Source organism: Littorina saxatilis, linkage group LG6, assembly GCF_037325665.1.
Source record: "Littorina saxatilis isolate snail1 linkage group LG6, US_GU_Lsax_2.0, whole genome shotgun sequence".
NCBI classification, from domain to species: domain Eukaryota; kingdom Metazoa; phylum Mollusca; class Gastropoda; order Littorinimorpha; family Littorinidae; genus Littorina; species Littorina saxatilis.
Window position 1 is genome coordinate 43,931,013 of NC_090250.1, and position 24,093 is coordinate 43,955,105.

At 43.2% G+C, this 24,093-nt stretch overlaps 1 protein-coding gene across 1 annotated transcript; it reads right to left on the bottom strand.

Annotated features, from left to right (window-relative positions):
• Positions 1 to 72: 72 nt before the first annotated feature.
• Positions 73 to 23,380, bottom strand: LOC138969302 (jupiter microtubule associated homolog 1-like). The gene is made up of 4 exons (XM_070342060.1): positions 23,221 to 23,380; positions 17,010 to 17,188; positions 4,373 to 4,443; positions 73 to 2,394 (listed from the first exon to the last, which is right to left on the bottom strand). The coding sequence occupies exons 1-4, from the start codon at positions 23,274 to 23,276 to the stop codon at positions 2,251 to 2,253; spliced, it is 450 nt and encodes a 149-aa protein (XP_070198161.1). The 5' UTR covers positions 23,277 to 23,380; the 3' UTR covers positions 73 to 2,250.
• Positions 23,381 to 24,093: the final 713 nt, after the last annotated feature.

Genomic DNA, 24,093 nt, shown 5'->3' on the forward strand with positions numbered 1-24,093 from the left:
TAAACATTGGCTGCTTTCACATCTTCGCAACCACCAACACACAAACACATTCTCAATGAACAAAAACACATGGTATTTTGCTGCCAAGCAAGCCAGAGTTATATTTCTCAAAGCTTATACATGCAACTTCAAATTAGTTATACCTGAAATGAAACTGTGGTACAAAAAAAACACGCCTTCAAAGCATGAAATTGAACAAGCTTGTTAGTGTGTGCAGCAAAGTCTTGAGATTCGAGGACAGAACTGAAACAAAAACCGCACCCAGATGTTAAGCTCTATGGAAATTATTTAGCATCAAAAGAATTAGCTCAGGCAGTGAAACGGTTTTTGAAAAGAACATGCGTGTCATGCACTTCTTTCAGGTAGTGAAGGAAGTAGGTGTATGTTTTATAATTACAAACCAGCAGCAGTAAAGTAAATGTGCAAAGTGCCTTCAGCCTTCTTTGTGTTCTGACATTTTCTCTTCATACTCAGATATCATATTTGAATTTATACAAACACTTGACAATCACAACAGAATTGTCCAAGAACCAAAAAAAGGTTTAAAAGTCTTCAGTTATCAGTGTATGAGGCATCATCTTCATCATTAGCGTACCAGGCACCCTTCTACTTTGTCATTCATTCTCAATGTACGAGGCACCATTCTTAGCATTGTAACATAGTCATTGTCAATATTATGAGGCATCTTTCTTTGCCATTGTAACTTAGTCTTTCACGATCAGTTTGCAAGGCACATTTCTGTGTCTTATCATTTAGTTTCTCATTATCATTCTTTGTCCTGTATCTTTTCATTATCAATGTTCGAGGCACCATTCTATTTAGTACCAAAGCTGGATATAGCTGCATGTCTGAGGAGAAATGAGAGATCAAAATAAAGAACATAGAGCAAGAAAAATTTTGGCGACATAAGAAAATATAAATTCAACATTTGTAATACAACACACCCTGGCAAAAAGTATATACACACATCTAATGCCTGTGTCAAACTGTCAATGTACACTGTAGAAACATACAAAATACACATAACTCTAATGACCTGCAAAGCTTCACAAATTATATTCTCTCCCCGCAAAAACAAGAGGAAGATGGGAAACTGAAAACTTACTAATCTAGTATTAAACGAATGACACAATTTCCAAAGTGAAAAAGGTTCTAAGATTGTCACCAATATAATTTCATCATACACTTTACTCAGGTGTTGAAGATTTAACACAAACACTCGCAAAACAAAAGCTAACCTAACTTCTGAGTTTTAACCATCATTGCACATGAAACACCAACTGAACCAGTGCTGAGAATTATTCTAGATACCCTTCCTTCCAGTCAGAAGAATTCAAGCAAAAATCAAACATTCACAACTCGCAGGATTAAATTTTAATTCTCCTCTTGGCAAGAAGGACCGAATATTTAAGCAAATAAATACAATCACAAGAGAAACCACATTACATTTCAACATAACCACATGGTCAACACATCATGATGTAATTTGAAATTGTGTCCATGCAGGCTACTTGATACCAGACACCTCTGTATTTTCAGACACACCGTGACAATTTGTTCATTTATTTCTAGCTTAACGGCACATTTTTTTTTCAAGTCAAAGCCAAATGAATCAATGTAAGAGCAGCATCCATTAAAAACACATTTTCAGCTAGATACACACCAAAAAAACTTGAGTATCACAGAGAGCAATTAAGCTTTACAAAACAATGAGCATGACTTCAATTTTAAAGCATATTTGATGTAGACTGGAATACACACCACGAGACTGACTCTGTGCAATTGTTGTACATACCAAATTCAAACCAAAAGCATGGCCTGAACACCAAAGTATTGTTACGTTTAATGCTGTAAGCTTTGGATAACTGCTTACAATGTCCGTTCAATCGTCACTGGCATCATAACCCCATTGGGTATACAGAGCTGTGTCAAAACGCGTTTGCTGTAACCCGTTTATGACGTTATTCCTCTTTAAACCGATTATCACAGACCTTTGTTCATTTACTGAACATGATCAGTTTAAACTTGTGACCGTCTTCTGCCGAAAAACAAACATAAACTGTAACTTAGCACAAACATCACAACTTACAGTGTCCCTATCAGAAGATTTTTTTTTTAAAAAGGACACTTTCACTTGATCTGCTCTTACGTAAAAAAAAAATGCAAGACCAGATTCAGATCATTGCAAAATCTCTTCCCTGCAATTAAGAAACACGGACAGAGATAATGTCTTTGAGTGCAGTACTGTGTCTACCACAACTTGGTAGTCTTCCCTCCAGGTGGGTTGGTGACGCGGGTAGAGGTCTGAACGTTTTGCATCTTCCCTCCTCTGGCCTGGTACTGGTCATCAGAGCATGGCAGTGGTGGCTGCTCCTTCTGGGCCTTAGGTGTTTCCTGGACAGGGACATTCGAAACAATAACACATTTTAGTCTCTGATTCTCCTTGCAACCAATTCAGGACCTTATGAACAAGCAATGTAACTATTGCAATTTAAATGCATGCCAAATTTGCCTCCAAATAGACATTTTCCAGAAATAATTGTGTCAGGATTTGTAAGCAGTGAGGCAGAGTAAGAATCTGTTTTACTGACCCAAGCCTTTCAAAGCGAGTCAAAGCAACAAGCACACGGTGGACCTGCTTTAAGTTTTAACTTGATATCGCCACTAACAACCAACTCTGATGTGTATGTTATGCAGTGTATGCTCAATATGATACCCTTTTCTTTTAAAAAATATATATAGCCACATCAGGGCAACGAATCGCCACCGATTGCTTGCCGATAACTGGGAGTGATCGCTAAGAACGCGTGTTTTCTTAAACTCAGATGACAGTCAAAACATGTTGTCAGCTATCAGTGCAGGCCAGCAATCATTGCAGCAAAGAATTGTGACATCCGATCAGTTCATTTAAAAAAAAAAAGGGTATCATATTCAGTGCATGCTGCATAACATACAAATCCGACTAGTTGATCGTCGCCATGACAGATTAAAGCCAGCCAGTAGCCAGCTACCTGCTTCACCTCGCTTTGAAATGCTTGGGTCAGTAAAAGGGGCTCTTACTCTGCCACACCGCTTTAAATCCTGACACTTATTTGCGAACATCGTCTATTCCTGCTAGAAGTTTCCTCATATCCCATTTCATTTAGCAGGCAAAACACATAACAGTAAAAATAAATAAACCTTCGCAAAATGCTTGTTCATGACTTGCTACTACAAATTCATTTGGTTAATGTGTGCATCAAGCAGTTGCTCAACTATCTGCCTAGTATGAGCCATCTGCAACCTGCCAGTCCCCTATTACTGTCCCCTGGTTATTGGAAGAGCAAAGTCACGGAATGTCAGCCCTTGCTCTAGGGTGTCCAGGGGTGAACTTGGTATCCATCAACTACTGTAAACGTAACCATATATACCCAAAAGTATTTTGTAAGTGTTCAGTGTCTATCATGTAAGTCAAATACTGAGCTTGAGGTATGCGTATAGTTCCCAGTTATTGTCCATTCCCCACTGTGGTGTGGTGTGCTCCACTCAGTGAACATATTTTTCTTTGATAACCTTATAAACTTATAGAGCCCCATACGCAAAACAGGCATTTCGTCTGAGTGAATGGTGACAAGATACTGTGAAACAAGGTTAAAACCATCGAGTTCAAACACTCAGCATCAGGGTATGTGGACAACAATGCCAAGAGAGAATGAAGAGTTACAGTTAGGAGATTTTTTTGAAGTTGAAGAGTCGACTTTGAGTGATTTAAGCAGAAGTGAACAGACTGGTCTTTTATAATATATGCTACGCTGTCTCAAGGGAAGAGGCCGTCTCTCAAATACATTCTATCCCCGTCTTTGCTGGGCGACAAATGTGATCTTTTGTGTGAAGGACGCAATTGCCTAGTGGATTAGACGCCAGCCTCCAATACGGAAGGTTGTGTGTACAAATTCCAACCAAGAATGGAGATTTCCCCAATCCCACAGGTCAACTTATGTGCAGACCTGCTAGTCCCTTCGTATGTACACACAAGCACAAGACCAAGTACACACGGAAAAGATCCTTCAATCCATGTTCGAGTTCGGTGGGGTACAGAAACTTGAAAATACCAAGCATGCATCCACCTAAATCATGTGGCTGCATAAATGGCAGGGTAAAAACAGTCATACACGTAAAAAATCACTCCTGCGAAACACGAGTGTACGTGAAGAGTTTCAGCCTATGAACGCCAAAGTTTCACACTTGCAACAAGTGACTTTCGTTTACTCTCTCGACTCCTGAAGTTAAAGAGAGTCGGCATGAAAGACCATTAGCTAGTTGTTCCACATTCTTTTCTAAATTAAACCACAAGCACACAAAATACAAGTAACAACATCGCGGCATTACTTACTTTGACATGCAAGGCATGGTGGTTTGGAGCCAGGTCCTTGTAGTCGGTGCCAGTAATGGGGTTGTACGCACCTGTATTACAAACACCTAATCTTGAAAATCTTAGTTGACACACCCAAACTCATTATGTCAGAATCGACTACATATTTGACAAGTTTCCACATGCTGATTCACATACAAATCTTGGTTACAAAAAGCACTGTCAAATTCCCCTTATCAGAGGATTAACTTTAAGTTTTACCAGCAACCAAAAAACACACTTTACAGAACATTGAAAACTGGCTGCTGTAAATATGTAAGTTACAGTTGTTTTTTAAACAAACAATCTATCTGCATTACATGTTTGTGCAAATTACAGCACTTTGCCACCGTCCAAGATAAAACACTATAAAAGAGTTTTTTTTAAAGTTAAGTCAAATGAAACTGGACTGGATATTTCTCCAATAAATTAATTATGTACAAAACTACGTGGAAAAACAAAACGAACAAATCCCAAATGCTTACAAGCATTAAGGCACGGAACAACACAAAACACAACATGCAATAAATAACACAAACTGGCAAGAACAAGGTGTAGGCATGCTGACTTCATCTCTCACTCACTAGTGACTAGGTCAGGTCAAGTTTCTCCAGACCAATTATAATTCTTTAGCGAGTGATAACGTTAGTGCTTCTAAATCAAAGCTCATATTATGAACAAGTTGTCAGTGCTTAATTTAAGGATGTTGTTATTGTTACGGCTACTTGTCAAGTATGAACAGAGCTTTTGTGAAGTAAAACAAGCAAGAGAGACACTGCTAGCAAAGCTTCACACACTTGCATAAACAATTAACATTCCAAACCGCAAGTCAAATTTACTTTCTTTGTTAAAACCCAATACACGTACTTGTAAAGCTTGAATACTTACCACAAATAATATTTAACAATATCATGCAATTTATCCATTTGTTAATCTAATAATACCCTTAACCTTACCCCAACCAAATCACCGACTAAAAAAGATGTAATGAAGTAAAATTGAAAATTTCAATAATAAATTTTCATTTGATTAATATACTTACCCGAATCACAGATAGCATTGACGCAGTCTGAGATGCTAAGGTCTGAAAAACGCTACCCGTCTTAAAATATTTAAAGGGAAGCAACCCCACCACAAAAAGTGTAAACGGATGCGTTGGTAAGGACGCCAGACCACGGGAGTTATCTCCCATTGGTATGTGTGACGTCACTACCGCTCCCAAACACGTGGTCTAAGTCATACGACTTTTTATAGAATACCGATCTCCTCACAAAAAGCGAGAGTGACACCTGAGTACCTGATACGAGAGTCCTTCTCGATGGAAAAAAGCTCATGATAGAGCATAAGCGTTCCTGAAGTTCCTTCACCTTAAGAACGCTCACCCTCCTATGAACCGAGGCGGTGAAAACAGACTGTTCCGATCCGGTTAGCCAAAAGTAGGCTCCTGCTGGTGCATGGCCTGCTTCGAGTGCTTACCCAAGCATGACCGGGAGTGTGACGCCGTACTGCTTTTCTGCGTTAGAGTCCGTGTCTAACCAAGACAAGGACTCATTGTACTCATGGGTTGTGACAGAAAACGCCAATTAAAGAACATGGCTGTGATCTTTGGACGTCGTTCCCGTCGAGTAAGCTTGACAAGGGTGCCGTAGACCGGCAGTCCTGTTGCGCTCAGAAAAGAGATGGTCGGAGGAACTGGAAACCAGAACCACCCGACAGAAGAATCTTCTACCACTTCCTGCCTCAGAAGGCAAGGATGGTAGAAGGTAGCAGCTTGCCACAACGGTGTGGTCGGCGTAACCGTATAACGGAAAACCCAACTGACCGCAAGTTAATCTCTACCAATCCATGCTAACGCAGAGGGAGATAGAACTAGGAAGGAGCGACTTCCAGTTGTGCGTCAGCAACCAGAAGTGCTGAAAACACGGTGTTTGTTTGTTTTTGCTGGGACAAGCTGAACTTCTTTAACCCAGTGTGGGATTTTCAGTGGGGCGACCACCCCCAACCCAGCGCGTCCCCGGGTGGCGGATAGGGGAACGGACTTCAGATATGAAGACCAGCCGCTTGCGGCCGCGGACCAAACTGGCAGTGTTTCCTACAAGGTGGAGTGGGGTAGCAGGCGGCACTGCTACTCTCTTCGAACTGCTACTCTCTTCGACGGGACTCATCCAATGCGATTATGGGCGCATTAAAACCCTAGCTCCGGGTGGGATCCCGACAAATCCTCCCCCCTGTGCTCTCAGGGTAGGACGTACGGGCCATGAGCTAAGGGTGAGGTAACCCCAACAGAAACCTCGAGTGCTGAAGACTGAGGTACTGGGCTGCATGGCGCACTGTAACAAACCATGGTACCACGCATCAACGCCAACCAAAAAAACGGCGAACGCAAAAAGAAGAAGAAGCTTAACGCCCAGCTGACCATGAAGGGCCATATCAGGGCGGTGCTGCTTTGACATATAACGTGCGCCACACACAAGACAGAAGTCGCAGCACGGGCTTCATGTCTCACCCAGTCACAGGACCAACCAGTACTGGCACTAACCCCATAATGCCAGACGCCAGGCGGAGCAGCCACTAGATTGCCAATTTTAAAGTCTTAGGTATGACCCGGCCGGGGTTCGAACCCACGACCTCCCAATCACGGGGTGGACGCCTTACCACTAGGCCAACCGTGCCGGTCTGAAAACACGGTGGCCGAAGCCTGGTGTGACTGGTGACCATGAACAAAATAGCTGAAAGCCGTAGTGCCCGTAGGTCAGTCTGCTTGTAGGCAATTGACTGTGTATCAAAAGCCAAAACAGAAATCAACGAAAAGCTGGTCGACATAACCGGAAACCGGGAAGCCAACCTGCCAGAAGCCTCCAAAGACGAAGTGTTCTTCGCAAATATCTGGAAGTTACTTTCGCCGCCAAATCAAGTGCCTCCCTGAGTTTGGCCGAAAAACCAGAACGCGTCTGTTTATCGCTGAAAGACTGAGAGTCAGACGCGGAGACCGACGGGCAAAGCCGTAGTCATAGTTGCCTATGAAGGTAAGAATTCTTTCTTTATTTGGTGTTTAACATCGTTTTCAACCACGAAGGTTATATCGCGACGGGGAAAGGGGGGGGGGGGGGGGGGGAGATGGGATAGAGCCACTTGTTAATTGTTTCTTGTTCACAAAAGCACTAATCAAAAAATTGCTCCAGGGGCTTGCAACGTAGTACAATATATGACCTTCCTGGGAGAATGCAAGTTTCCAGTACAAAGGACTTAACATTTCTTACATACTGCTTGACTAAAATCTTTACAAACATTGACTATATTATTCTATACAAGAAACACTTAACAAGGGTAAAAGGAGAAACGGAATCCGTTAGTCGCCTCTTACGACATGGTGGGGAGCATCGGGTAAATTCTTCCCCCTAACCCGCGGGGGGTAAGGTAAGAATTGTCGAAATCCAAAGCCACAAGAACAGAGAGTGCAGTAGCCGACACCGCGGACGGGTGGAATGGCCAATGCACAGGCTGAGGCTGAAAACCCGGGTGCCCGTAGGCCAGCCGTAGTTCCAAAAAACCCGACGTACATACGTAACCATCAGTGAGAGGAACAACATTTCCGGTCAGAACCGGAAGTGTGACAGACGAGGCAGCCAGTGGCTGAAACGACTGTTCAGACACGGGATTCAGAAAAAGTGATAATTAAGGAAAAAGAAGGTGGGGGTCGCAGAAGGCCCCCAGAAGCTGAAGGTTTTTAGTGTTTTAGACACACAAAAATGGCCCTGAAATGTATATTTCAGCTTAATCATAGAGCTTCTATATCAATGGCAATAACAACAATTCAAACAGCAGGGAAACATATGAAAGAAAATTGATTTTTTTTTTTACCTCACCTTGAATTAAAGCAGAACTGTTTTCCATGAGTAGAAAATAGTTTGTCAGAGTCCACGGCAAGTTGATTTTAGCAAAAGCATCGCCAACTTTCACGTCTTGTGTCTTCTGGCCTTTCTCGTCTTTCCAGCTCAATGATACAACTTCATCGAGCCAGTCGAATCTCCAGAGATTTTTCTTGTACTTCTGCTGGTCAATTTCCCGGGCTAGAACGGTTTCGTCTCGCTTTAGCTTCCTCATCATTTTGGCAGGTGGCTCGAAGCGATGTAAAAATGGCGCCGAATCATTCTCATACGGTATGCTTATACTGAATCCCCGATAGCTACGTTGAAACGGTGACTGTAGGAGACAAAGAGCGCGTTCCCATACGGATCGACCAGCTGGTCGATCCGTATGGGAACGCGCTCTGACCGTTTTAGGAACCAACCGTTCAAGAATAGTATGGAATGGAGCGTCGCGATCAGCGGACCGGCCAAAAAACTTGGGTCTATACCTACATATACCCCCAAATTTTCTCAGCAAATTTGCACGAATCTCAAGAATGATCCCTGGAGCCTAAAAATTTACGGAATTCCGTAAATTTACGGAAGAATCCCATGTCTGACTGTTACACGGACTGAGGCAGAAAGCCAGAATGCCCGAAGGCCAGTCTTAGATCCGACCCAGAAGAGACCACGGCGGGTGCTCGAGCCAGTGGACCTTGTTCTGCACTCCCCAACGTACACACGGAAGCATCAGGGAGAAGAACGGAATTTCCAGACAGAGCCAGAAGTGCGACAGACAAAACCACTCATTGCGGTAGCGAATGTTGCACGGACTGAGGCCGGAACGTTGAGGAGACCAATTCCAGCAGGAGATGGTCTAGCCAAAACCTGAGAAAGGTGGTAAGCCACCGAAGGTGACTCCTTTTGTTCCTCGTAGCTTCCTCAGTAAACTGAGAATGAGAGAGAAACAAGTCCCTCCGACACATAACTGTGTGCGCATAGTGTTGGGAGGAAAGCCTCATTTGCTCTTCATTCACCCTGGCAAGGGCGGACAGAAGAGTAGACACGTCATCGGCGTCCTGTTCCCCAAAGAGCGTGAAGGGATCCAGTGACTCCGTGAGCGCGCGAGAAAGCGCCCTGAGGATGGTCTCCGAAATGGAAGCCAACTCCTGAAGCTGACGTCCTATGTCCTCCGAAGCGGCAAGGGTGTGATCTGGGAACAGAACACCCGAATCCTTCATAGGCTGCGTCGCCAAAAGAGGAAGGAGCTCTTGCGGCACCGGTAAAGGTGCGCGCGGGAGCGCGAAGGACTCCAACAAGTTCCGACATTGCTTGGGCAAAGTAAACTTCTAAAACCAGTGGGGACAAAAGTCGCCACCTGTGTCACTGAAGCTAACCAAGGCTGAGCTTGTTCCTGAGATGAACCATGCGGAACAAGCAGCGGAACCGGAACGTTGGGGAGACCATTTCCGGCAGGAGATGGTCTGGCCAAAACCTGCGAGAGGTGGTAAGCCACCGAAGGTGACTCCTCGAACCGGAAGTAGGAGTCTTCCTCCTTCCCGGAACGGAAGTCGGCCATCGCCGAAGGAGCAACCGAAGCGGAAGCCGCCGACGACGAGGCACCCTCCGGGAAATATCTGGAAGTCACTTCCGCAGCAGCCTCAAGCTTATGCGGAAAACCAGAGTGTGCCCGATCACCAGCGAGAGACTGAGAGTCAAACTCGTCAAGCGACGAACAAGGACCGAAGTCACAGTTGCTAGTGGCCGACTGTTGACCGGGATAACCGGAAACCGGAAATCAGCCCGACCGGAAACCGTCCTGACTCACACCCTGACTAGCAGGAGGGTGAAGGTAGGTGGCATCAACACCCGGGGCCACCGGAACTGAGAAGGCAGTAGTCCCCACCACGGACGGGTTGAGTGACATATGCCCTGGCTGAGGCGGAAAGCCTGAATGCCCGTAGGCCAGCCGCTGATCCGCACTCACCGACATCCGTGAAGGAGGGTCGGGAAGCGGAACCGCATGTCCGGATGGAACCGGAAGTGTGACAGACGAAACCACATATTGGGAAGCGAATGTTGCACGGACTGAGGCCGGAAGCCCGAACGCCCGTAGGCCAGTCCTAGGTCCGAGCCGGAAGAGACCGCGACGGGTGCTCGCAACGGCGGACCTATGCTTCCGGTAAAAACCGGAAGCGCAGCTGCCGAAAACGGCTGCTGCCTCTGCCCCGAATGTCCCAGGGTATCCATTTCACTGGTGACCGACGGGTCAGACAAACCTGGCAATGGCTGCTGCCTCTGCCCCGAATGTCCCAGGGTAACCATTCCACTGGTGAGAGACGGGGCAGACAAACCTGGCAGGTAGTGACCCTGCTCTGACCGTATCTCCGAGGAGACGAGCATAACCATCTCAACCCGGATGGGGGAGACGGAATACGCCGGCCAGGAAGAAGCCTTTCTCCGGAGGAGAGTGTCTTATTGTATCACGAGTACATACAGACAGGCTTGTGGAACCGGAAAAGCTGGCAGCAAAGGCGGAACCACAGGAAGAAGAAGAGGCACCGGGGGAAGAATCCCTTGGAAACGTAGCCGCCGGCACCTTCAAAGCCACCAATGAACTCCTATCTGCCACAACAGGGGAAAGGAAGGAACTGGGAGACGGCAAGGTCCTCTGCATCTCGGCATGACCAAGATCATGAATATCTGGAATGAGAGAACCAAACAAATACGCCACCCGAGCACAGGACTCGTGTGGTGACGTAGAGGGCAAAGAAACAAAGACCCAAAAATGGGCGCTAAGTTCATTTGCAAAACATTGAGAATGCAAAAGACATGGAAAAAAAACGCGTCTGAAACCACAAACTCCGGTAATTTCTGAAAAGAAGACTAGGGCTAGGGAAACCCTTACCCTAGCCTCCGCGTATGCACCGCGCCAGACTGACACGTCAAAGATGGCGGCAAAAACAATGCTACTGAAAATTCAGCTATGCAAAGTGCTTGACTGCGCCTAAAACTATAAGTCCATCCGGGGCAGAAAAAGGCACAGAAATTACAATAATGTTAGCGTCGCCAGAAAAGACAACAAGAACAGGTGGAAAAGCAGAAGACGCCGAAGATATAGGCTTAGAAACGCCTTTACCCTTGACATCCCCTTAAGAGCCGCGCTCTAACAACGTTATCAGCCATGCTGAAACCAAAATGGCGGCCAAACAAAAATGCTAGTGAAAAGTACAAGTCCAAAGGAAGTACAATGACCCAGTAGCCAAGACAAAATTCCTGTCAAAACGTCACAAAATGGAAAGAGCTCACCAACTAATGAAGCAGAAGGTGAATAAGACAGGTAGTGGCCGGAGGGAACCGAGCAAACAGCAAGGCAAACCGGCCACGAGAGCGAAAAATATCAAGACCTCCTCCTCCGAGCTGAAAAAGTCGTATGACTTGGACCACAAGTTCGGGAGCGGTAGTGACGTCACACATACCAATGGGAGATAACTCCCATGGTCTGGCGTCCTTACCAACGCATCCGTTTACACTTTTTGTGGTGGGGTTGCTTCCCTTTAAATTTTGTAAGACAAGTAGCGTTTTTCAGACCTTAGCATCTCAGACTGCGTCAATGCTATATGTGATTCGGAGTAAGAATATGTAATTTAACTAGAATGCGGGAGTAAATCATTACTCATTGCAGCAAAAACTACTCTTGTTACTAGAGACCTATATAAAAGAGTTATTTGGTTCATACATTTGTCTCCAATGCACCAATGAAGTTTGAAAAGTTTGTAGCCCCTAAAGTATTGCACATGACAGGTTAGTAATGCTGGGGGCTTCCTTGAAAGTTGACAGTTAGTAATGCTGTCTTTACATCATAAGGCCAAATGATCTGTTTGATATTTAACTTCCAAGAGGAAAATATATGACATGATGAGAACATTTACAATTACAACCCTATCAATGTGCATATATGGCATCTGCAACTCTACATAGTAAGAAATGAAACACCGACTCCTGAAAACAGTTAAAAAGGACATAGCAAAAATAAAAAAAACAAATGAACTAACATAAAAATTAAAATAGATACAAAAATAAAACTGATTTTCTACGCAAAGGTCTGGCCAAGCATCTACAAACAAAAAAGCTATAGTTTATACCCTGGTTAAACTTGAAAGTCACCATCTTCATGACAGGTCTGCCTACCCTCCAAGTGAAGCTTCAGGGACAAAGTTCTGTTAAAGATTAAAATAAGTCGAGGTTGCGCGAAGCGCAAGCGAGTCGGCTAGGGGGGGTCCGGGGGCATGCCCCCCCGGAAATTTTTTTGGCCAAAAGGACACAATTGGTGCAATCTGGTGTCATTTTACCCTAACATTGCCTTCAAATCATCTTGCCAAACTTGAACATTGTCACTGTAAATGTCACTGAAAAACTGTCTTGTTCTTGCGGATCACCAAGAAAATCCTCTCGCAGTGATTTTACTAGTATTGGTGTTTGCCTTTTCGCGTGTTTCTTTATTCTTGATGTGATTCGGGCCTTCCACATGTCGTCGAATGTCATCAATGCCGCCAGATTTACAGCCGAATTCACTCCCAGATTCCGCACGCTCAGAACTAAGAACAGTTTTATTCCAAAGTCAATTGGCTTTTTAAATACCTAAGTTAATTAAAACTAGTATGTGTGCCGGTGAACATATGCACTGATTTCTGTGATGAATATTTTTTATATTCTTTGATGTGCACCCTTATGCTGAGTGTGATAACCCTCGAATGACTAGTCCTGTGATAAATATTGTTCAATGACATATCTAGTCCTGTGATAATGATAGTTTTTAGCGGTAAACTTTTAGCTAAAGCTGACGGCAATTAACCTATTTGGAATCATGTTACTATTCCTGTTAGTGTACATATGCGTGCGCGAGTGTAGTATGCTTCGTATGGTATTTTTATCTGTTGTCTTATTATTTGTTTTGTCTTTTAATGTGCACCACACTGAAATTTCTCTGTATGAGATAATAAAGTATTCGTAACACAAATCGTGCACAAAACCTTCGTTTCGACACTTCCTGGCTTGATACACGGGTATGTCTCTGTATATTTCTCGATGTATTTCTGCGGACGCTTCATTTTTTTCGCAGGGTTATTATCGGTTTCACACACAGCGAGATTTTCTTTCCTTTTTGACGCTATCTTTTCTTCGACCTTTTCTTCTTGCAAGAAGTTGACGCGCATGCGTATTAGCTACAAAAAGCTGCTCGGCAATAGTCGGAACCCGCCTACGTCATTTCTTAGCTGTGACTTCGGCAATTTCCGGAAGTCATTCACCAGGCAATCTCTCTCGCTCACACTGTTGTGAGCGTGTTTGGAATTTTTTTGAGTTTCCGGGACGCATTTCGAACATCCGTATTTTCCGGAACACTTGATAAAATTTATTGATTTCCGGGACAAATACGGAAATTCCGTAACGGTAGGCAGACCTGTCATGAATGAAGCACTGAGTAAGCAATTAGTTACATCATGCAGGTGTTGTCTAGGAGTAATGTGAGTCTATGACCATACTCTAAAAACAAAACCACTGCACTGAAGAATGCCATTGTCAATCTTTCCCAGACCTGGGAACCCCTGTTTTGCACTTTTGAGTAACAGCATTTGAACATCTATGATTCAACAAGAAGGGCAAAGCCCATACGACTCACATGCTTTACACATTTTTCCTACCAAAATACATGTGACCTTGACCCAAGGTCAAGGTCATCCAAGGTCTTGCAACATAAAGCTGTTAATTCAAGACATAGGAAGTACAATGGTGCTTATTGGCTCTTTCTACCATGAGATATGGTCACTTTTAGTGGTTCACTACCTTATTTTGGTCACATTTCATAAGGGTCAAAGTGACCTTGACCATGATCATATGTGACCAAATGTGTCTCATGATGAAAGCATAACATGTGCCCCACATAATTTTTAAGTTTGAAACAGTTATCTTCCATAGTTCAGGGTCAAGGTCACTTCAAAATATGTATACAATCCAACTTTGAAGAGCTCCTGTGACCTTGACCTTGAAGCAAGGTAAACCAAACTGGTATCAAAAGATGGGGCTTACTTTGCCCTATATATCATATATAGGTGAGGTATTCAATCTCAAAAACTTCAGAGAAAATGGGAAAAATGTGAAAAATAGCTGTTTTTTAGGCAACATTTATGGCCCCTGCGACCTTGACTTTGAAGCAAGGTCAAGATGCTATGTATGTTTTTTGGGGCCTTGTCATCATACACCATCTTGCCAAATTTGGTACTGATAAACTGAATAGTGTCCAAGAAATATCCAACGTTAAAGTTTTCCGGACGGACGGACGTCCGGACGGACGTCCGGACGGACGGACGGACGGACGACTCGGGTGAGTACATAGACTCACTTTTGCTTCGCATGTGAGTCAAAAATGCTTCACACGCGTCCGTCGCACTGTTAATTTAGTTTACCAATACATTTCAAACAAATGCTTCGTTCAATGTTTACTGTAAAACAAGAAGAGCAAACGCTCAATCGAGTCACTTTCGCAGTTCTGAATATTATATGAGGCATCAGATGGACAGGAAGAAATTGCTATTCACAACACAATGAGTCACATTCACATAAAATTTGAGCCCGGTCACTTTTATAGTTTCCGAGAAAAGCCCAACGTTAAGTTGTGTGTTGCTGAACAGAAAAGGCTAGTTATCTCCCTTGTTTTTCTGATAACGTTCGTAAAAGGCTACAGATGTAAATACTTTGATGTAAAGAATAATCCTACAAAGTTTCAATCACATCCGATGAACTTTGTCAAAGATATAAAATGTCTAATTTTTCCTTTGACGCTGACCTGTGACCTTGAAAAAGGTCAAAGGTCAACGAAACCATCGTAAAAGTGTAGAGGTCATTGGAGGTCACGACTAAACAAAATATGAGCCCGATCGCTTTGATAGTTTCCGAGAAAAGTCCAACGTTAAGGTGGTGTCTACGGCCGGCCGGCCGGCCGGCCGGCCGGACAGACTAACACTGACCGATTACATAGTCACTTTTTCTCAAGTGACTCAAAAAATGTAATCCTGTGTTAAAATACTGGATAGGCTTCAGGATGCACTTGTGAAGAAACGTAGTCTAGGAATTTTTCTCGTCGTATTTTTTCCACTGACTGTACTGATCGTATTTTAGACAATCATGTGTACAAAATACGGAAAAATCGTGTTGATTCCCAGGTCTGCTTTCCATACTACCCAACCCATTACCAGTGACACCGCTGTACATGCAAACTACAAAACTGAGCAGCAGGAAAGAGGCAAGACAACCACAAAATGAAGAACAACCAGGACGAATAGAAGGAGGGAAGCAGGGTGAGTATGTACTACGACACTGACAGGAGTATTTCTGGAAAGTGGTGAGTGGATAAAACATGGACAAAAGTAGTTAGAAGAAAAAGAGGTCACCATGCAGTGCAACAGCCCAGCGGTCAGAATTCACCAGCAATTTACTTTAACTTCCCTATCATGACTGCACTTCTGAAAAAAATATCCGGTTACATCATCTTTTTAGCAAACTGGGGAACTGTCTTCAAAAGCAAAATTATTTGAAATGTTCCCAAGAACATGATTTTTCCTCTACTTATTTCTAAATAGTCTGGCAAGACATGTAGAGATGGATGAGGGGGTGGAATACTGAGAGTGGGGAAGCGGACGAGAAGTGTTAAAATAGGGGATCTGGAGGCCTAATGAAGAATGGGACTAGTGTGAATTTCCGATGAACACACAGAGCAGCAGACTGTCAAGCAAAACAGCACAAGTTTTCCCGTAATACTGGCAGCTGCAAAAAGATCCCTCATTCTCCCCAAGAAGACCAAGGCTCAGTGAGGCAGAACACAGCAGCAGTATACCTATATTTTACCCACAATCCCACAGCACAGCTGTCAGCCAACCCTGAAACACTAGCAGCAGCACACTTCAGTCGCAGCTTCCAAAACCCATGTCATTCAGTTTAGCCGTACATAACCCTAACACATCAAAAAGCTTTAAACATGTTTTTATCCATGCTTATGAATGCACTGTTTGAGCGATCACTGAATGATGATTTGAACACAGAAGTTAATGGAAAACTGAAGATAAATGTACTAAAAATCAAAAAGGAGACCGATAAAGATCATCATTTTCTCCTCTCTGATATTCACTAGCCAAAACAGAGAGAAACAGATTTTGACAGGTATTAGAATTTTAGATTACTGCACACCTTACTTATGTGTACCTCAAAATTCAGTTATACTCCTTTTAAGATAGATTTCGGCAAGTTAAAAACAATGTGTCAACTGTCATGTGATGCCTATATTATGCATTTCCAAATGAAATGTGAGCTTCAAACGTGACTAATAACAGAAACTTTCAACTGTTAATTGGAAAACTTTTGAACATTAACTTTCCCCAAAATGTGAAACACAACCAAAATCGGTGACTGTTAACTTTAACAAATTTGGATTCCTGTGTTTAAAAGCCAAAACAGGTTAACTGTGCGTCTAGGCAGCTGCATACCCCTTCCTTTGCCAGAATATCTACCAGTAGCTTTTGGCCCTTCAGAGGCCGTGTCTCCAAAAATGTGCTGATAGGAATTGCCGCTCGCATTAGGGGTGCTGGGTTCAGGGGAGCTTCTGGTGTCCCCAAATAGGTTATCATGAGTATTGACCCGCTGGCTGACACTTGTGCCTCTACTGCCCAGAGCAGGGGAAGAAGCGGTGTTCCCAAATATATGGCTGAAGGAATCATCACCATCACGGGCTGCCCGCTGACCACCATTGCCCTGCCCGGAGCCTGCCGATGAAGCGCCAAAGATTGCTGAGTCTGATGGCTTGCCGCCACCCGCCGTGCGTTGCTTGGCACTAGCAGCAGGGGCTGGATCAGGTGCCCCAAAGATGTTGCTGGAAGCACCTCCTGGAGGCCTCAGTACCCTGGAAGACAAAAATGTTCAAAGCATGACTCATATGAAAGACTTATTCCTTAATTCAGGGCTACCTCTGTTTTGAGATGCTGAAGAACACTGAACAATTTGTGTCTGTTAATACAAGGAGTTTTACAATGTGTGTGTGAGGAGGGGGCAGCAATTTACTGTTACTATTAGTTTAACTATTAAGAGAAAGTCTGAGAAAAAAAAGCCTTGCAATAGCCAACTTGCACAATATCCCCGCTTGGATAGCTCTCCGGTGCAAGAGATAAGAAAGGTTCACTTCCCTGCGAGCATACTTTTTGCTCAAGAGTTATTGTTCCTTCTATACGCTACAATGGCTACCGAACAGCAGAATGTTCATGCGATGCAATTACCAAAGTTGCAAAATTACCTCAGAGAAAAAGAAGACGATATTCAGGATACAACAAACAGCAACTGATACAGTTATTGAACAGACAACGGAGTACCGGGATAGCTCGTAATTTTGACGTCAAAGAAAATTCAGCCATCGCTTCACAAGCACTGGTGTTCTCTGGATTATGTAATAAAAAAAAAACCTTGATCGCCTTTCCTTTGTGTACCATGCTTGGGTACTTTGAACAAACTTTAGGAATATTCTTGCGGCTATCATTGCTGAAGCCCACTGCTGCACAGTGCAAATTCACCATTTTCAAGGCAAAGTGTCTGCACTGAGACGCAACCTCTCACAGAGCTCTCAAAACATGCCTGCAGATTGAGGCAGATCTCGTAAGGTCATGCTAGATAACGCGGATCTATTGCGTGGTTTCGTGGCTGGCGCCAGATAGGGCAAGTCGCCTATTAAGTTTAACTTAAGTTAAAGTGCACAGAAAGAGCTTTAGCATTTTGATACTTCACACTTATCACTTCCCTCACTTGCTTTTACATGATTTTTTTCTATTCCGAAGGTACTCTGGTAGAACTCAGGTTTAACATAATGTAAAACACTGTAGATAGTACTGTAATGAAATTACTGTTTTGAATTCACAGCACACATGGCATTGGCAACCTTATGTTTGCAATTGCATCTTTGCTCCAAAGGACTGTATAAATGACTCAATGAGCACTCAAGTATACAACAGAAAAATGTTCTGAAATAACTGTCAAGTTTTTATGGGTTGCGAGTTGCTTTCCTTGGTTTTCCTTGGCAACACGTAAAATATTGTAGGCCAATCACCAGCGAGAAGCTTGTCTCCACACATGGTTGGCAATCTGTGCCAGTGCAATCATTTAAACACTGACCATGACATCCATCTCCAAGTGAGAATTAGCCCTGATCTCGGCTTTCTCCACTGTTTAACTCAATACATACAAATTACAACGCTCGTTTCATTTGAAAGTAAGCACATCAAAGCCGCCTATCAGCATTACTGATTCATGGGTGAAACTGATCAGAATTGAAAATAAGGAAAATGAGGCCGGGGTCCAGGGGCCGCCCAGGCCCTGGTGGGGTGCAGGGGCAACGCCCCGCTAGGTGGCCCAGGGAGGCAAAGCCCCCCGGAAGAAAACGAAAAATCAGGCTTTTAAGGGTAAAAGTAGGCCTATCCTGGTATATCAAACACACAAATTTGCACATCAAACAATGTAACAAATGCCAAGCTGTAGTCCGATAATTCGCGCGCCCAGTGAAACAAAGACTCAGCGATGTCCGGTCACTGTGTTAGGAGAAATACGGATCGGATCGCCGGCGAAAAAAAAATAAATAAATAAATAAAAATTTTAAATTAAAAGATTTTCAAAATAAGGAATTCCTTATTTAACCAATTTCATTTGGCGGATTTCCGCCCTGAGGCGGAAAAGTTTCACCCATGCTGATTGATAGCGCTTCTCATTGCAAAGAATGGGGGATCATGCTTGGAGACAGCTACTGCTAGGTCACTAGTGATTGGCCTACAATGTGTAGCTTGCCTCTAGTCTGTGTTTCTAAGAAAAGCAACTCTTCCGCAACAACAAAAACCCGACATGTACTGATAAAGAGCTTTGACCGGAATTCATCTCCTGGGGCATGTGAATAATGCATTAAACTCAGAGCCGAGTTTGGTCAACCTACACAACCGCCATCTTAAACATAAACAACTTGATCACGCAAAACTTGTGTGACTTTGAGTTCATGTCTTTTCAGAGTAGTATAACACACTCTGGTCTCATTCAAACCTAGAATATTGCTAAATTGCTACCTTAACACTTTCGCGACGGGAGGTGACTATATTAGAAATAGCGCTGCAACGCCCACGGACGGGAAGTGACTATTTTAGTATTAGACATACAAGGTACACGACTCGTGATCGCTTCCCGGTTTTTGAAGCTTGCAGTAAATTGAGTTGTTTCCCTTGACACACTTGGTGTGCCCTTCCGCCATATGCAAAATTAGCCTGGTTTGTGCGGTTTTTTCGAGAGAAAAAAATGAATCGAAGGCGAGCCTTGTCACGGGAGGAGATTCTCCGGATGTTGGATCTTGAGGACCCTGTAGATCATGATTCCGACGTGTTGTTTTCGCCTCAAGAAAGCGATAATAGCAGTGATATTGAGCAAGAAACAGTCCTGTTGTTGCTGCTAGTATGAGTCGGCAAACTACACGTGTTAGGGTGGTACTGCATGAATCTTCGAATGTGTAGTTGCAAGGGGGGCGTGGCAGCACTGATAACAATGGATGGCTGGAGCCTAATCCTTTTGGAAATGTTCATAGGTGTACAGTTGGGACTTTGTTGTGAAAATGTGACTTATATTCAATATGGATTACCTAGACATCATTTGGTGAGTGTCACAGTTTTGTTTCATTTGAGTCAGGATGCTGTGAGTGAATGCGGGATTTGCTTGTTTTTTTCTTTGTACTGTCTCCTTATTTCTGTGTAGAATTTTAACAATATTTCAGCTAATTCATAGGTTTTACACCTTGTTTGGTTATAAAATTATTTATAATACTTTATGTTAAAAAATAACTTTTAAAAAAGCAGTGGAAAAGAAAACACAAAAAACCGTAAAAAACACAAATTATCCCCCTTTCACCCCCCCTTTGCTAAAACAAATTGCGTGACAAACTTATAAATAGCACGACTGAACTGGGCATCCATTTTTTAATTAGTACACAAAATTTGGTGGTGATTGGACTTAATTCAAGCTTGCTAGACAGATTTCTTTACAGTTACTGTTTTTTGGGAAGTTTCTTGGTGGCAAGCTTGGGCAGGCAGGATGTTAACGCCGTGGCAATGCTAGTCACAGTAGTGTTAAGGTCACCGGGACCCCTAAAATTTACCATTTTTAGGGTGCCCAAGGACCCCTTCAGAGGAACTATAGAGAATCCCCAAATCAGGAGGACATTTTGCAGTTTTGTGAGACCTTCACAAAAGTGTTATTGGTCACATTGGCTAGATTTGCTTTGCAAAGTGGCGACCAGCAGAAAATGTTCTCATCTTAAAAATCCAGCCAAGTACCCACGGTATGCATTCAGATGAAATATAGATTTAGTGTGTCCTGGGACCCCCATCGAGAGTTTCTGTGTGCAGGAATGCACAGATTGGGGAGCCCTGGTGAGTAAGTACTTTGCACTATCAAGGCTAATTTTCTAAGTTCCCTGTAATTTGTAACTAAGGCCCACTTAACCGCTAGTATAGCAAAATGGTTTTGTTGGGGTCAAAACCATTGAAGCAAGCACCTTTACCTCCCAAAATCTAAGCCTCCATCAGACACTCGTTCAACTTCAAGTAGTCGGAAAGATTGACTGAGTGATTGACTCATTGAGTGATTGATGCAGTGTATGTCCCATCAGGATTCACAAAGTTCTGTGAGTGTGACAGGACATGCTGATTTTATGACTGAACAGTTAGCAAACAAGTTAATAAGCCAAGGGTGACACTTTGCTTCCGAGGGTTGATACCCGCTCCTGACGAATTTAACAATAGACGTCAGATCAATGATCAAAACCACATCATACACATGTTGTGAGTGGGACCACAGGCGAAGGTGTCGTTCTCTGGACCACTACTTCCATAGAAAGACTACAAGGTTTGACACTCAGCTTCGAGCCTTGCTCCACTAACTTCAGAAAAAAATATGCAAAAAATAATTGCCAATGTCAAGAATCTTTGTAACTTTACATATGCCGTGATAAATGAATGTTCTAACTAGCTGTACCTTTTATATTTAGCTGCCTGTCCGCTGCATGTTTTTAAACCGTATTTTGTGCGACCAAACGTGTCTGCCAACGGCATACCACTTAGACCCTGTGAGTACGATGCCCGTCTATGTCCGAGGAGATAGTAGTTCGATGCGATCATTGGTTAATAACCGGATATTCGATGATTATTTTCCCTTTGCTGCAATATTTACATATGTTTTAGACCAATGAGCACTGGTATGCATATTCGGTGCGGATGCATAATTGCTTGCAACCTACAGGGTGGTGGTTTGCAAACGAACATTCGTCCAAATGATGGTTAAAAACAACCTGCAGATGACGGAAGCTGAAAATTAAAGGTACATACAGTAAAACCTGAGTCTAGCGGACCCTTGTTGTAACGGCCACCTGCTACATACGGACAGTTTATCATGGCACGAACACGATTTCAACAATAACTAACCTTTAACGGGCGGACACCTGCCACTTACGGACGCGGACACGATTTTTCGGACCGTAGGAAGTGTAAACACTGTCACAAACGGACACAACGTACATAAAAACGCAACTTCGAAAACTCGACTGTTATGCAGTCAGTGCTCGGCAGCCGTAGCCGTAGCACAAATGGTTGTTGATTGGTTGTCCTGTCCCTTTTCTGACCAATCGGTGGCTTGTTTAGATGGAGACCCCTTTCGCTCACTTACTTTCGCTTTTCCGCATTGTGGATACAGTCACAACCAAAAGCAACAGTAGACTACTGTGTTTGAAAATGGAATCTCCAGCAGGAAAAAGAAAAGCGTTGACTTTAGAGCAGCGTGTCGCTGCCTTGAAAAAACTAGATAGCGGCCGAAGGTGATGGGATGTGGTAAAACACAGATCGCGAGGATCAAATCGGAAAAAGAAGACGTGATGAAGGAGTGGGAGTCAGGTGCGCGAATCGACCAAAAAACTGTGAAACGTTGGAAAACGCAATATGAAGACCTGAACAACGTGGTATGGGAGTGGTTTTGTACTGCAATGAAACAAGAGCTGACCCAATTTGGTCGAGACACACTGCGGAATTTCCTGTTGAATGACTGATGAAGAGTCAGCTATTTTTAGCTTTGTGACGTCCGACTTGCGTAAGTTTGAATGCACAGTGTGTGTAGGGAACGGGGAAGGTGGGGGGGGGGGGGATGTTGTTGTTGTTGTTGTTTGCTACATGTATCATTTGTTTACTCACATTTTCAGTGAGTCTCATGTTCAATCCAATAAATACATACTACAGGACTGACAAAATGTGACTTGTTCATTTTACGTGCTCTTTGTAAAATATTGCCCCGGCCCCTCCACCTGTGAAGAAGGGACACCTGTCTAATAGGGACACTATTACCATTCCCCAAGGGTGTCCGTTAGAGACAGGTTTTACTGTACAGTTAAAACAATCATTCAACTGTATTTATTTGACCTCACACATACTGTAGGAAGAGACAAACCGTCTTGAACAAATAAATTGTCCGCAGGAAGCGACTCCAAGAACACAGACGACTCGAAGCTGAGTGTCAAACCTTGTAGTCTTTCTATGGAAGTAGTGGTCTAGTGAACAGAGAACGACACCTTCGCCTGTGGTGGGACTGGGAGTAGGATTGGGACAAAGAAACGTAAGAAGCCGAAAATGTACTGCAGTTGCGTGGCAACCAGAGTGAAGAAACAATATATCATGCATCAATTGTTACATAAGTAGCTTTTTTATTGACAGCTTGATACTGTCTTGCTCTGTTTCAACAATCCCAGTACCCCCTCAACTGTTTTGCCCTGGGAACAGAATAGAATGCCAGTTGCGATGCGCCCAAAAATGTCACGGCTTCCGTTTAAAAAACTCGTTACTCAAAAGTCCTTGTGAGATGCAACTTTTCTTATAATACCTGGAGGAGGGCTTTGCTTCGTCGGTCAAACCACTGAAAGTCGACGTCGTTGACATCTTCGTTGTCTATTCCGTTCTGTCTTGCAGTCAGTGTTCAAGCAGTTTTTCGAATGGCGAACTACACAGGCAGTATCGATGATGTCATCAAAGTAAGGGGGCACAAGTTTTGTTTTAATTCACATAAAACAATTTAGAATTACATCCACCATGATTCCCGGAAAAGAACACTTAAACAATAACAACAAAAATCTGTTCAGATATTTCAGGTTTTTTATGCTTTGGATAATAAAGGAGATTAACTATGCACACTTTTAAACCAATAGATTTCTAGTAAATATTCTCACCTAAAAGTACGTCACGCTAAAGCGCCATCCAAACGCATATTATTTTCTTTACAACCGACGTATGATTGCATTCTAGTAAATACGCTTTTTCGTGCTATACTAAACTATAACTAAATGCTGTTCATTTTATAAAAATGAATAACAAGGAATTACAATTTCCCCATTGACGCATCAGTAGGTGATTCTAGTCATGTGACCTTTGGACCAATGAAAATATGGGATTCCCTGTTTTAGTTCCCGCCAGCGTCAGCTTGTTTACCCCGCCTCCTTCCCACAGTGTTTTGCTTGTTTCTGTTGTCAAAAATTACACGTAACTGTGGCTTCCAAAATCAAGCTGTTATGATGGACATAGGTGGTCGCGATAAAGTAAATTGTTTTAATGGAATAATAGTCAAGAAAGCAGTGCCTAGGCTTAGTTTTCTTTGTTTTAAACTTTAGACTATATATATATGCTATATCAGAGACATGGTATATAATAGTACAGTCTAATAGTGAAAATAAAGCTGGTGCATTGACTTTTTTTTAATACT

Bases quoted from the DNA above. Each gene is read 5' to 3' on its own strand.
- LOC138969302 (XM_070342060.1), bottom strand. From the start codon at position 23,276: ATGTCAACGACGTCGACTTTCAGTGGTTTGACCGACGAAGCAAAGCCC. The intron at 4,444-17,009 runs GTGATGATTCCT...TTTGTAATACAG, and splicing joins TCAGCGGGCAGCCCGTGATG to GTGCGTACAACCCCATTACT. The intron at 2,395-4,372 runs GTAAGTAATGCC...GTCCCTGTCCAG, and splicing joins ACCATGCCTTGCATGTCAAA to GAAACACCTAAGGCCCAGAA.